This window comes from Simochromis diagramma, unplaced genomic scaffold (assembly GCF_900408965.1).
Source record: "Simochromis diagramma unplaced genomic scaffold, fSimDia1.1 OVJJ01000355.1, whole genome shotgun sequence".
Classification (NCBI taxonomy): domain Eukaryota; kingdom Metazoa; phylum Chordata; class Actinopteri; order Cichliformes; family Cichlidae; genus Simochromis; species Simochromis diagramma.
In genome coordinates, this window is record NW_024387174.1 from 1,146,831 (window position 1) to 1,161,246 (window position 14,416).

The window sequence follows — 14,416 nt, forward strand, 5'->3', positions numbered from 1 at the left end:
TGATCATTCTCTGTAAGATTAAGGTCAGCTATTGAACGGCGTATTCTTTTTAAAGTAAAGGCTTTAAAACCAAGTTAGTACAAACGTCACTAATGTCACATAACTTTGCCGACATGTGGCCAACAGTAATGTTTTCATGTTCTTCGTTATTAAACATTTGCACATAAATAAGTGACATAATATTCAGTACTTACTTAAAGTTTACTCTTCGGCTGCCCCTCGTCCGCCGTTTTTTTTCGGCAAAATTATCCACACCCACCGCGGCGCTATGCATTCTGGGATATGTTGGGCCGCGAAGTCTACATCGCCACGTCCTTCAAATTCAGGGAAATGAAGGACGCATTTGAGGGCCGCATTTCTAGCAGCCTTCGAATTGGGACAGCCTTTGTCGCCTCACGGTGACGTATGCTAATCGGCCTTAAGGCTGCAGACCCTGAATTGGGATACAGCCATGGATCTTTGCTTTTGGACACAAGAGTGAGGGGAGAGCGCGAACGCAGTCCCCCACTACCACAAATTATGCAGTTGAGATTCCCGCATTTGGGGAATTCACAGGGGTCAGCACAACCGCAGTGCAATGGTTGAGCCTCGCCCTGGGTGAACCACCTTCGTGATCATGGTATCTCCCCTGCCAGGTAAGTATGAGTTGCCAGCGTGGGAGACAGGGGTCCCCTTTCCACATCCAGCACTCTGGCTGATGGTGCCTAACACACATTTTGTGCCAGTTCAAAGGGCACACCGAGAGAAGAGCAGACACATCGGCTGTATCCCAATTCAGGGTCTGCAGCCTTAAAGTACGCAGCCTCAACGATCCTCAAGGGCCGCGTACTTAAAGACCGCTAAGGCCGGAAGTGCGAGGCTTGTGAAATGTGACGGTCTAGCCTCCGTTGCGATGCCCAGGTTGCCTAGCAACCATGATACTAACAGCTGGAAACGCTACATACAGCATTGTTTGAAGGAATTGAAGGAGAAAATATTTTGTTCATTTGTTTGTTTGTTTCTACATGAGCTTTGATCATTCTCTGTAAGATTAAGGTCAGCTATTGAACGGCGTATTCTTTTTAAAGTAAAGGCTTTAAAACCAAGTTAGTACAAACGTCACTAATGTCACATAACTTTGCCGACATGTGGCCAACAGTAATGTTTTCATGTTCTTCGTTATTAAACATTTGCACATAAATAAGTGACATAATATTCAGTACTTACTTAAAGTTTACTCTTCGGCTGCCCCTCGTCCGCCGTTTTTTTTTCGGCAAAATTATCCACACCCACCGCGGCGCTATGCATTCTGGGATATGTTGGGCCGCGAAGTCTACATCGCCACGTCCTTCAAATTCAGGGAAATGAAGGACGCATTTGAGGGCCGCATTTCTAGCAGCCTTCGAATTGGGACAGCCTTTGTCGCCTCACGGTGACGTAATCGGCCTTAAAGGCTGCAGACCCTGAATTGGGATACAGCCATGGATCTTTGCTTTTGGACACAAGAGTGAGGGGAGAGCGCGAACGCAGTCCCCCACTACCACAAATTATGCAGTTGAGATTCCCGCATTTGGGGAATTCACAGGGGTCAGCACAACCGCAGTGCAATGGTTGAGCCTCGCCCTGGGTGAACCACCTTCGTGATCATGGTATCTCCCCTGCCAGGTAAGTATGAGTTGCCAGCGTGGGAGACAGGGGTCCCCTTTCCACATCCAGCACTCTGGCTGATGGTGCCTAACACACATTTTGTGCCAGTTCAAAGGGCACACCGAGAGAAGAGCAGACACATCGGCTGTATCCCAATTCAGGGTCTGCAGCCTTAAAGTACGCAGCCTCAACGATCCTCAAGGGCCGCGTACTTAAAGACCGCTAAGGCCGGAAGTGCGAGGCTTGTGAAATGTGACGGTTTAGCCTCCGTTGCGATGCCCAGGTTGCCTAGCAACCATGATACTAACAGCTGGAAACGCTACATACAGCATTGTTTGAAGGAATTGAAGGAGAAAATCTTTTGTTCATTTGTTTGTTTGTTTCTACATGAGCTTTGATCATTCTCTGTAAGATTAAGGTCAGCTATTGAACGGCGTATTTTTTTTAAAGTAAAGGCTTTAAAACCAAGTTAGTACAAACGTCACTAATGTCACATAACTTTGCCGACATGTGGCCAACAGTAATGTTTTCATGTTCTTCGTTATTAAACATTTGCACATAAATAAGTGACATAATATTCAGTACTTACTTAAAGTTTACTCTTCGGCTGCCCCTCGTCCGCCGTTTTTTTTCGGCAAAATTATCCACACCCACCGCGGCGCTATGCATTCTGGGATATGTTGGGCCGCGAAGTCTACATCGCCACGTCCTTCAAATTCAGGGAAATGAAGGACGCATTTGAGGGCCGCATTTCTAGCAGCCTTCGAATTGGGACAGCCTTTGTCGCCTCACGGTGACGTAATCGGCCTTAAAGGCTGCAGACCCTGAATTGGGATACAGCCATGGATCTTTGCTTTTGGACACAAGAGTGAGGGGAGAGCGCGAACGCAGTCCCCCACTACCACAAATTATGCAGTTGAGATTCCCGCATTTGGGGAATTCACAGGGGTCAGCACAACCGCAGTGCAATGGTTGAGCCTCGCCCTGGGTGAACCACCTTCGTGATCATGGTATCTCCCCTGCCAGGTAAGTATGAGTTGCCAGCGTGGGAGACAGGGGTCCCCTTTCCACATCCAGCACTCTGGCTGATGGTGCCTAACACACATTTTGTGCCAGTTCAAAGGGCACACCGAGAGAAGAGCAGACACATCGGCTGTATCCCAATTCAGGGTCTGCAGCCTTAAAGTACGCAGCCTCAACGATCCTCAAGGGCCGCGTACTTAAAGACCGCTAAGGCCGGAAGTGCGAGGCTTGTGAAATGTGACGGTTTAGCCTCCGTTGCGATGCCCAGGTTGCCTAGCAACCATGATACTAACAGCTGGAAACGCTACATACAGCATTGTTTGAAGGAATTGAAGGAGAAAATCTTTTGTTCATTTGTTTGTTTGTTTCTACATGAGCTTTGATCATTCTCTGTAAGATTAAGGTCAGCTATTGAACGGCGTATTTTTTTTAAAGTAAAGGCTTTAAAACCAAGTTAGTACAAACGTCACTAATGTCACATAACTTTGCCGACATGTGGCCAACAGTAATGTTTTCATGTTCTTCGTTATTAAACATTTGCACATAAATAAGTGACATAATATTCAGTACTTACTTAAAGTTTACTCTTCGGCTGCCCCTCGTCCGCCGTTTTTTTTCGGCAAAATTATCCACACCCACCGCGGCGCTATGCATTCTGGGATATGTTGGGCCGCGAAGTCTACATCGCCACGTCCTTCAAATTCAGGGAAATGAAGGACGCATTTGAGGGCCGCATTTCTAGCAGCCTTCGAATTGGGACAGCCTTTGTCGCCTCACGGTGACGTAATCGGCCTTAAAGGCTGCAGACCCTGAATTGGGATACAGCCATGGATCTTTGCTTTTGGACACAAGAGTGAGGGGAGAGCGCGAACGCAGTCCCCCACTACCACAAATTATGCAGTTGAGATTCCCGCATTTGGGGAATTCACAGGGGTCAGCACAACCGCAGTGCAATGGTTGAGCCTCGCCCTGGGTGAACCACCTTCGTGATCATGGTATCTCCCCTGCCAGGTAAGTATGAGTTGCCAGCGTGGGAGACAGGGGTCCCCTTTCCACATCCAGCACTCTGGCTGATGGTGCCTAACACACATTTTGTGCCAGTTCAAAGGGCACACCGAGAGAAGAGCAGACACATCGGCTGTATCCCAATTCAGGGTCTGCAGCCTTAAAGTACGCAGCCTCAACGATCCTCAAGGGCCGCGTACTTAAAGACCGCTAAGGCCGGAAGTGCGAGGCTTGTGAAATGTGACGGTTTAGCCTCCGTTGCGATGCCCAGGTTGCCTAGCAACCATGATACTAACAGCTGGAAACGCTACATACAGCATTGTTTGAAGGAATTGAAGGAGAAAATCTTTTGTTCATTTGTTTGTTTGTTTCTACATGAGCTTTGATCATTCTCTGTAAGATTAAGGTCAGCTATTGAACGGCGTATTTTTTTTAAAGTAAAGGCTTTAAAACCAAGTTAGTACAAACGTCACTAATGTCACATAACTTTGCCGACATGTGGCCAACAGTAATGTTTTCATGTTCTTCGTTATTAAACATTTGCACATAAATAAGTGACATAATATTCAGTACTTACTTAAAGTTTACTCTTCGGCTGCCCCTCGTCCGCCGTTTTTTTTCGGCAAAATTATCCACACCCACCGCGGCGCTATGCATTCTGGGATATGTTGGGCCGCGAAGTCTACATCGCCACGTCCTTCAAATTCAGGGAAATGAAGGACGCATTTGAGGGCCGCATTTCTAGCAGCCTTCGAATTGGGACAGCCTTTGTCGCCTCACGGTGACGTAATCGGCCTTAAAGGCTGCAGACCCTGAATTGGGATACAGCCATGCATCTTTGCTTTTGGACACAAGAGTGAGGGGAGAGCGCGAACGCAGTCCCCCACTACCACAAATTATGCAGTTGAGATTCCCGCAATTGGGGAATTCACAGGAGTCAGTACAACCGCAGTGCAATGGTTGAGCCTCGCCCTGGGTGAACCACCTTCGTGATCATGGTATCTCCCCTGCCAGGTAAGTATGAGTTGCCAGCGTGGGAGACAGGGGTCCCCTTTCCACATGCAGCACTCTGGCTGATGGTGCCTAACACGCATAATGCCTGAATCCAGTGACGTGAGCACGCCATCGCATTTTGTCCCAGTTCAAAGGCCACACCAAGAGAAGAGCAGACACATAAATCTTTGCTGCTGGACACAAGAGTGAGGGGAGAGCGCGAACGCAGTCCCCCACTACCACAAATTATGCAGTTGAGATTCCCGCATTTGGGGAATTCACAGGGGTCAGCACAACCGCAGTGCAATGGTTGAGCCTCGCCCTGTACTAAAACAGGGGCCAATATAGTCCCAAGAAGCATTATTAGTATACGTACTAGGTGAGGTATACTTGGGAAATATAATTGAAGTATATTTATTTTTTGTATGGTCAGCAACAAAAACTAATGGCTACATTTAGAGTAATGTTTAAAAATGACTTCATTTAGCAGGGTGTTCCTTTTTTCTCTTCTTATTCTTTCTTATACTGGACCTTCATTTGTCTTGTATAAGGTGGTACTTTTTAAGACACCTCTGCCTAACTACAGTGAACTAACCTAATAATATGCTCTGGTCGTCATTTTACACAAGTTAAGGTGTCACATCCATGAAACCTACACCACTAACCAGCATCAGTCCTACAATTCACTCTCAAAATTAATAAATTCTGGGACAAGCAGAAACTATATTTTTAGAGGTGCAGTTTGTGGCAGGCCAGACTGCTATTAAATGCACTCTCCTAAAGAAATAATTCCTTTGTAGCACCACTTCGTTTTGGTTCAGAAGAGATGTCCTGGATATATGTGACAATGTAACACATTATAACAGTTTAGCGCGTTGGGTTGTGTTTTTAAAGCAATTGTTACGTTTTTAAAGCTTTTTGATGTGACTGGTGCGATAGCCGACACCACACCTTCTTCTTACATACAACGTGACGTATGACGCACACGTCGGGTATTCACTTTCTAAACAACAATGGGGATACAAATATTGCTCGAGGTTGTTAATGCTCCTTTTGCTGGTTGCCAACCACCATTAAATAACAACAAGAAGAAAATATTGATCCACTTTTCTTAGTTTTGCACGTTTAAGCCGCAATTCAGACTCAAACAAAGCTGCAAAGCAGGAGAACAACATGGCCATCAACTATTCTGTGCCACAGATCCAGTTCGCTGCAGCACAGAGTGATGATGAGACCGTTAACATGTGCAACTTAGAAGTAGTCTGAGGTAACTGGATGTTCAATCGGGTTAAATGCAAGGTTGATTGGATTATATCTGAAGATCATATGATGTTCGTGATAACTCTGCTAGACTCCAAATTGCTCATCCATGCGGGAGTATTTCAAAATTAAATGAAACCACTTAACACTTTTTCCCTAAAACGGACTGACATGGAACACATTAAAGTTGGATTGACACCAGCTAATCAGTCTGAAGGTAAGTGTTTTTTTCACTTATTCGAGAGAAGTCTGAAATGCGTTCTTATTACTGTTTGTTTTGAATTTAAGCTACCTTACCAGGATATTTTAATTCAAATGCTAAGACAAAATGTCAATATCTATGAATGTGGAGACTCAAAAGACTAGTTAGGTAATAGTTGCCGATGGATTTATGAGACTTGATAGAAAACTTTTGCAACAGGTGAATCGGTGAACTACCGAGGTTGCGCCCAAATGCTTAAAGCTGTTAGCTGGTCAGTGTTTTCAGGTGTGCTTGTACTACCTGTACGGTGCGGAGTGCTGACTAAGTCATGTTAAACCCATTAAAGCGTCAAGCTCAAATATCTTTTCATTTTTGTGCACTGCTCTCTTGTCGACACACATTTTCTGTTTATTGAAGCCTTTTGTGAATAATTCTGATCATGTAAAAACTGGGAATTGGTCCCTATTGACAATACTCTTATTTTTTGCATTGCATATGTCATTTAGGAAAGGTAATTGGTCACTGAACTTTTTGCAACTGTGTGTATTTCTAAATTTTGTGGCTTCAGTGCACGGAAATTTATATTGTTCAGTTTGCATGTTAAAAGCCACAAACATGTAGCTAACTATAGGCTTTCTTGTGGAACTGAGAACTGCCCTGCCACTTTCAGAACATTTTCTGCCTTCATTCACATATGCCTAGGAATCACAGGACAAGAAGGGAGACCACTGAGGAGGAGTTTTATAAGTTCACTGGTGACCTCAGCTGTCAAGTTCCTGGATGTGGGTATGCTGCACAAAACTTCACAGCTCTTTGTGCCCCTCTCAGATTTCATATCAAACATGGGGGGGAGTATTATGTCCATTTGAAGGTTGCTCTAAATACTTCAGTGTCCGAACATAATTTTCCAGCCATATTTCTCAAAAACATAAGTAGACAGTTCAGCAGTCAAGGAAACAAGAAATTGGGGGATTTGCCATAATACAAGGACGGGACACAATCTATTAGAAGACAGTTGACTTTGTGTCATTTAAAAATGCAGGCTAAAATGCTCTTGCCAACCAGCACTATACAGAGCATCATAGAGGAATTTCAGGATCTTTGAAGCTGTGCAATGCACGAAGCAAAAGTAGACACTGAATCTAACACCATTAACCTTTCGTTGGTAATGGTAGGACTAAGGTTGGAAATTGTGACAAACTGTAAAATATACTGTATTTTACGATGTATTTTTCAACTTTTCAATGCAAGACCTTGAGTTTGTATTTCTTTTGCAGTGCTGGGATTGATTTTCATCTTCAGACAAGGTCCCCAAAACTGCCTTTCTGTTAGTACTCAATCCTAATTGCAGGGTTCATCTTTTAGTGAGGACATATTTGTTGAAATAGCCATATAAAGTTGCTTTTCCAATGATCTCTCTCTCTTTTTTTTAGATGGCAGACCAAAGAATTTGAATGACACCATTACTCTGGAGCTTGGGAAAGATTTCCACTCCAACTGTCGCATGCAATCACAAGAGGAGACAGAGGTCATCCAGAGGACAGGAGAAGTATGGTTAGAATTGTTGTGGAGGCCATGCAAGTTAACTGCAGAAACCCTAAACGTGCATCTTGTGAAGAGGTTGCTAAGATCATTGTAAACAGATACCCTCAAACATTTGCAGATTTTACTGAAAAGGGAGAAAGACTGGGTTGTGGACGTTATTCACTACCAAGAAGCATCAAATCTAGAGTTGAACATGTTAATCAAGATAATACAACACATAGACTTCGTCAAACAAAGAGAACCAGGAATGAGGAAGACTTTAGTCCCAACAAATTAGATTATTAGCTGATCCATAGTAAGTACATCTGATGTTATGTCAGATTTTAAGTCCCAGTTTTGTCAGACAGTCGATTGTTATTTTGGTCGTAAAATCATCTTGATTAAGCTGTTAAAAGTTTGATTTGAAATATAGCCATACATTTATAGGAAGATTCTACTATATTACTTGATGTTAAAGAAAATGTAAAAATCTGATGAGTTCTGAATTATGATCTGCACAAGGTTTTATTTATTTATTTATTTTACTTATAGAAGACATGAAACACTACACATAAAAATGCTAATTTAAACCTTTGAGCCCTGATCTCAAAAACAGATATAGATATAATGCTGTCTGTGAAGCTGGAATTAAGAAATAAGTGCTCAAAGTTTTAAAAACATATTTAGTGCCATATTCTGTCAGTATGGAACATCATCCAATGTCATGTTGTTGGTTTGTTAGTTGCAGCTAATAGACTTAGATTAGTTTATGTTAGCTAACTAGTGGCAGAATGGATAACTCAGAGGAAAATGAATAACACTAAAACTAAAAATCAGTCTAAGGGATCACTTTTTGGGCCACACCTGTCTGCAACAATGAGTGTTATGTTAAGAAACCAAGGATATACTGTTCACTTTCACTGTCTCTCTCTTTAGGAGTAAGTGGCTCTATGTTGTTTGGCTATTTGCATTAAAACACAAATATCCACCTGTTAGTAGTTGTGTTCGGATTTGTAATGCACTTTATAACAGTGTGGAAAAGAGCCTGTTTGAGTTACCAGACTGACAAGCTGCAGCCCAGCACTCCAGCTTTTCCACACTAGGCCGAGTGTACATTAAATTCACAACTCACCATATTTACCTTAACTTGAGTTAATGGATGATCCAGTTTTGGGTTTCTTGTTATTGAATGCCCTTCTGTATTTGTACAAGTAGAATTCTGTTAAATAATATTAAAAACAGTTAAATAATTGAGGAGAATCTTGATGTTCATCTGAATGGGCCCTAGGACATATAAATGTCATCGATTTATTTCAGACAAATTAACTTTATTAACAATGTTATACATCTGTGTTGTGTTTCAGCCCACAGCTCATTGCTGTTGATCTCATCTTTGCACACTGTCTCAGTAAAATAAGGTAAATGCAATTTTGTGCAAAACGGTTTTGCAGAACATCTGGAATCGTGGGCTTATCTTGAAAGTTAATCCAGTACAACAGAATCCGTCTCAGTCATTTAGTTTTTTTCTTTTTTCAACACTGTCTTTATTTTATATATTTGTAAAATATAAATTACGAGTTAATGATGCAGTGTTTTCAGTCTGTGTTGGTGTCTCTTCTGATGTCATGTACACATGCAAATGGATGACCATAGAAGAGTCAGAAGGGAAAAGTAGGATGATACTCAATTTCAGGTTAGTTGTGAGCCACAAGGTTCATCTTCTTCTCTTTTAAAGGTTTATAGGTACTGTGTCTAGTTTGCTCACTAATCTTAAGGAAAGGTCCTCCTTGTGTGAAGTCAGCCTCAATAACATACAGGGTTTTTGCTCAGAACAGGCTTTTGGGAGATGATGCAGGATTGGTCTGGCTATAGAAATGGCAATGATTCTGTGTTACCTCGCTTGGGGTCGTGGACTTCCTTGTTCTTCCTGAGCATTTGGCATACAGACATTTATTTTATGCTTGAATAAATTAAACCCCCACTGGGTGAAATATGCTTTATTACAATGTTCCTTTGACTAGAGGCCAAAACCTCTTGGGAGGGGTGTTTAGCAGAGGGTACAGTGAACAGGGATACACTAGAAGTCCAAAAACTCAAAACCTTTCAGGATCCAGGATTATGACCAAGAAGAAACAAGCAAATAAGATTTCTTTTCTTTTAAGGGGTACATAAAAATTCATACTTTCATATTGATTATATTATATTTTTGGTTCTTATTTAGTGGGTATGAAAGTAAACAGTAGAAAGCTGTGTGGTGAAGATGCACAATTTGTTGTACATCTTCTGGAGTTTGTGGTTTCAACGTGGCAGTAAGATGAGGAAGACATGAGCCCATGGAAAAAGGTCAGTTAGTAAATATTCTGTTTTTGAAGGAAATGTGTCTATAATATTACATGATACAGCTCCAAATTAATTAGGTAATGACAATTTGATTCTTTTTACCATGATTTGCAATACAATCGACTCATAAAGGGTTTTATCAGGCTAAAAACATGTCAGAATCTAAAAAATGTGGACAAACTGAGCTGAGGTGTTTTAACCTCCTCTACATCCCTGTTAGCAGGATGAAGGTGCCCTCTTGTGTTGTGCATCAATTTTAAAATTAACCTTCAGAAAAACATTTTAAAAAAAACTTCACTGAGCTTTCAGCATCTTCAGCAACATCAGCAAAGAGACATTTGTAAAACCACACCGTGTCAGTTTGTTCACAGGAGTCACAAGAAGTGATTGTTTTTATGGCTAAACAGACACAGTAAAGAGCTCAATCTAACAAGACCTCAAAAACATCAAGAGAACATTTAGAACATGTCAAGGTACCACCTGTAATGTGTAACTGATTTCTGTGCATTGCAGAATGCCACAATAATGATGGAAATAAAAAAAGAAATGGAAACTAAAATACTGTTTTAATCCCACAACAGTATGAAAGGATTCAGTCTATTTCAGTTTAACAAACTCAGCAATGTCCCCATAAGAATAACAAAGCCAAAGTCCAGCATAGAGCGGCTGAGTGAATGTGGTCTGGACTCTGTGGAGGAGAGTCATGGTTTCAGAGACGCTGTAGAAGGACAAAATACCTGCTCTGTGATCCAGGTACACTCCTACTCTGGAGGAAAGAGGACCTGAGACACGAGTTTGGATGTTGTTGTACCAAAATGTATAACTATTTTTCAAACAATCTAATGCCCAAGATTTGTCATTATGTCCAAACCAACATCCAGTTTCTACTCTGCTGATATTCTTGTACGCAGCTGCTACAATAATTCCTCCACCTCTCCACTCCACCTCCCAGTAACAACGTCCAGTCAGACTTTGTCTACTCAGGACCTGCCACCATCCAGTGAATCTGTCTGGATGATCAGAATAAGACTGTTTCTTTGTGGATGTTGCTTTTCTGTTCTCCTCTGATAATAACAGATATGTGTTTGCCGTGTTTGGATCCAGTGTGATTTCACGTGAATATTTTAAAAATTCCGCTCTAGTCTTTGGCTCTGCTTGTGGATCCGACAGTAAAACATCCACTACAGTGACTGTCAGTGAGATGTTTGTCCATTCCTCTCTCAGAATGTCCTGTAGTTTATCTCTGACCTCTGACACAGCTGCTGTCACATCCTCAAAGTAGCTCAGAGGACGGATATTGATGCTGGATGAGTCTGTAGACTCACTGAGTGCTGACAGTGAGGGGTAGTTGTGTAGAAACTGGATGTGATCCTCTGTGTGTGAGAGCTGCTTCAGCTCAGCATCTTTCCTCTTCAGCTCAGTGATCTCCTGCTCCAGCTTCTCCTGAAGCTCTTTGACTCGACTCACTTCAGTTTCCTGCTGGGATCTGATCTGCTGCTTCACATCAGAGCTTCTTTTCTGGATGAGATGGATCAGCTCAGTGAAGATCTTCTCACTGTGCTCCACTGTTTGATCAGCAGACTGATTGATGGCCTCCACCTCCTGTTGAAGCAGCTTCACATCTTTCTCTCTGCCCTGGATTCTCTGCTGGATGTTTTGTCGACTCACCTCCAGCTCTCTCTGCCTCTCAATCCTTTCTGCTGCAGCTGAGACTGTGTCGTGGCCTTTATGTTCATCCACAGAGCAGAGATAACAGATACTCTGCTGATCAGTACGACAAAACATCTTCATCACCTCATCATGATGAGAGCAGATGTTCTCCTGGAGCTTCTTGGAGGGCTCCACCAGCTTGTGTTCTTTTAATGTAGGTGAATAATAATGAGGCTTAAGGTGTTTCTCACAGTAAGAAGTCAGACAGATTAAACAGGATTTGCGGGCTTTCAGTTTTCTTCCAATACAGAGACCACAGGCCACATCTTCAGGTCCAGCATAGCAGTGATCAGAAGTAGCAGCTTGGAGTCCAGTCTTCTTCAGCTCCTCCACTAAATCTGCTAAAATGGTATTTTTCACCAGCACGGGCCTCACTGTGAAGATCTGCCTACATTGAGGACAGCTTTGGATTTTCTTTACCTTCTCGCCATTCCAGAGTTTTGTAATACAGTTCATGCAGTAGCTGTGTCCACAGGGAATAGTCACTGGATCCTTCAGTAGATCCAAACAGATCGAACAAGTGAAGGTTTCTGGGTCCATTTGATTTTCTTGCTACGCTAATTCCCTATGTTCTCTCTGACTGTCACATAGGTTTCACGTTCTGTGAACACAAACAGCCTCTGTGCCCTGAAGGGAAACTGAGCTCTTTTTTTACTTCTTGCAATCCACCCTTATACAGGGGAAGTATTAACAGTGTGACAAAGAGCGTGTTGTGACAGGCATGGTGTGTTATGCTTGACTTACTGAATACAGTAACAACTATGACCCAGTTAAACAGTTTACAGGAATTTAAACAGGAATTTTTACACTCAGCGCTTTAACTTTTAGCTCCTAACATGTGAATTGAATTGGATCTCTTATCTAGGAGGGTTTTTCAGTTCTGACTGACTTGTGGGGATTTGGGATTTAAGCTCTGTAGGATCTACTGAGGACTTTGATATGTCTTGGGTCACTGTGCTTCTGGCTGTTGTAACACAAGTCAGTGGATTTTTTTGTGAGTCATGTCATTGTTTAGTGAAGTACATGGGAAAAGACAGGTTTCGAGAATGATTGAAATGATTGGTTCCCTTACTTTAACCTACACTTACATGTTAGTTATCTGTTTTGAATATTAATAAATATGACTTAAAACATTGTCTAATCACCTAGTCAAACTACACAACAGCGATTAGAATCATACAGTCTATCTAAAAATCATTTTACATTTTTGCTCTGTCTTGCCTGTTTGGTGCCCTGCAGGCTCACTGAGGGCCCTCGCGCTCACTTTTCGCTTATATGTGTGTGATAGAATTCAGAAAACAGATCGGTGCAAATTATAAGTCTATATCATAATGTCTTCAGTTTTTGTGTTTGTTGTAGGGTTGTCAACTTCAACGCGTTAAAGGGGGGACGGCAGAGGATTCTCTGGCTGGCTGGAGCGGGATCTAATAACTTGCTCGCAAAATAAAACAAAATAAAAACAAACCAACAAACTAGGGCTGTCAACATTAACACCCTCATCACGATTAATGAGATTACAAATTTTAACGCAATCAACCCATCTAGAGCGCAGAATGGACAAACTTTGGACAAACTGTCCGAAATGCGTTGACAGAGACATTTCAGGGATGTTGAGTCAGTCTGCACTCCAAATGGTTTAATTGCGTTAAAATTTTCATTCTTCTTTCTGTGACGAGAAAGAGGAATGAAGGCGACCAGGTTTTTTAAATATTCTGAGATAAGGATCAGCTCTTGGGAGGTAAAGTTTGTTCCTCGCCTTTGCCTTATTTTTCTACATTAAGTTTATGTGAAATGTTTTATTGGCAGTTGTTGATGGTTCCATGTTTTTCAAAGTCATCCAATGTCAGTCAGCGAATGTACCAATTTTCAGGTAATTATCTGTCAGAGTCACTGAGTTTAATATATGCAGTATTTTCACTTCTTTATGGTTTTAACAGTTTCTATACTCTGACCTATGCTGTTTGTTTCTTGTTCACTCTCTCATTTGATTTGGTTTCCTTCTCATCATTTGATCTCATTTTTGTCAGGTGTGTGAAGGGAAGGGATCAGCTGTGAGAGAGCAGAAAGCAGAGGGAGTGTTTTCAGGCTTTACCACATTCCAGGACGAGGAGCAGCAGAGTTAAAACTCATAAAACAACCGTTTTTTTTATCCTCTGCAGTGTCGTTGTTCCAGCACAGTGACAAATAAGATAAGAGACACAAGTCATAAACTGTAGGTCAGCAGACATGAAAAATATGCTTTAAAAACAACAGTAGTTACACAAACTATCACATGAGGAGAGTCACTCTGGAGACATCAACATAACAACAACAAAAAGCAAACAGTCATTATGGGTTTTCAGTAAGCAGAACCTGTGCTCACACTCTGGACGACCGTCAGTAAGCAAACATTTAAATATTTTTCTGTCAGTTTGTTCACAGCAGTCACAGCCTGTAACAACGATCCTGCATTAAGGGACCATGGGAAAGATAAGAGAAAAGAGTTTCCAGTTTACGAAAATCCTAAAATACTTCCAAGTTCAATGTACCCAGGATATCTGTCTGTTATCTGGATTCACGTCCCCTTTTTCCACGAGGATATGTGCTCACATGAAGCTGGTTATCAAATCACTAAGTTAAACCAGGGTTTCCACTGCATGTTCACATGAGACTGGTGGCATTGGCACCATCTAACCAATCACAAACATTGGTATACATACTGTATAGTAGCAGCAGAAGAGCTGAGTTTTGCAA

General features: G+C 42.0%; 1 protein-coding gene, 1 long non-coding RNA gene, 5 other non-coding genes and 1 pseudogene across 7 annotated transcripts; 1 reads left to right on the forward strand and 7 right to left on the reverse strand.

Moving 5' to 3' along the window:
• Positions 1 to 479: 479 nt before the first annotated feature.
• Positions 480 to 643, reverse strand: LOC120744914. The gene has a single exon (XR_005698491.1). It is a non-coding gene; the product is annotated as a U1 spliceosomal RNA (small nuclear RNA).
• Positions 644 to 1,488: 845 nt separating this feature from the next.
• On the reverse strand, positions 1,489 to 1,652 carry LOC120744915. Its single transcript, XR_005698492.1, has one exon. It is a non-coding gene; the product is annotated as a U1 spliceosomal RNA (small nuclear RNA).
• An 844-nt stretch (positions 1,653 to 2,496) lies between these two features.
• Positions 2,497 to 2,660, reverse strand: LOC120744916. Its single transcript, XR_005698493.1, has one exon. It is a non-coding gene; the product is annotated as a U1 spliceosomal RNA (small nuclear RNA).
• An 844-nt stretch (positions 2,661 to 3,504) lies between these two features.
• On the reverse strand, positions 3,505 to 3,668 carry LOC120744917. The gene has a single exon (XR_005698494.1). It is a non-coding gene; the product is annotated as a U1 spliceosomal RNA (small nuclear RNA).
• An 844-nt stretch (positions 3,669 to 4,512) lies between these two features.
• On the reverse strand, positions 4,513 to 4,676 carry LOC120744918. The gene has a single exon (XR_005698495.1). It is a non-coding gene; the product is annotated as a U1 spliceosomal RNA (small nuclear RNA).
• Positions 4,677 to 4,855: 179 nt separating this feature from the next.
• On the reverse strand, positions 4,856 to 5,035 carry LOC120744921 (annotated as a pseudogene).
• A 660-nt stretch (positions 5,036 to 5,695) lies between these two features.
• Positions 5,696 to 8,069, forward strand: LOC120744854. The gene is made up of 3 exons (XR_005698465.1): positions 5,696 to 6,124; positions 6,812 to 6,895; positions 7,543 to 8,069. It is a non-coding gene; the product is annotated as an uncharacterized LOC120744854 (long non-coding RNA).
• A 3,209-nt stretch (positions 8,070 to 11,278) lies between these two features.
• Positions 11,279 to 12,326, reverse strand: LOC120744836 (E3 ubiquitin/ISG15 ligase TRIM25-like; the record flags this gene model as incomplete). The annotated part of the gene is made up of 1 exon (XM_040049428.1): positions 11,279 to 12,326. A coding segment is annotated over exon 1 (945 nt), but the record flags the coding sequence as incomplete, so codon positions are not given.
• Positions 12,327 to 14,416: the final 2,090 nt, after the last annotated feature.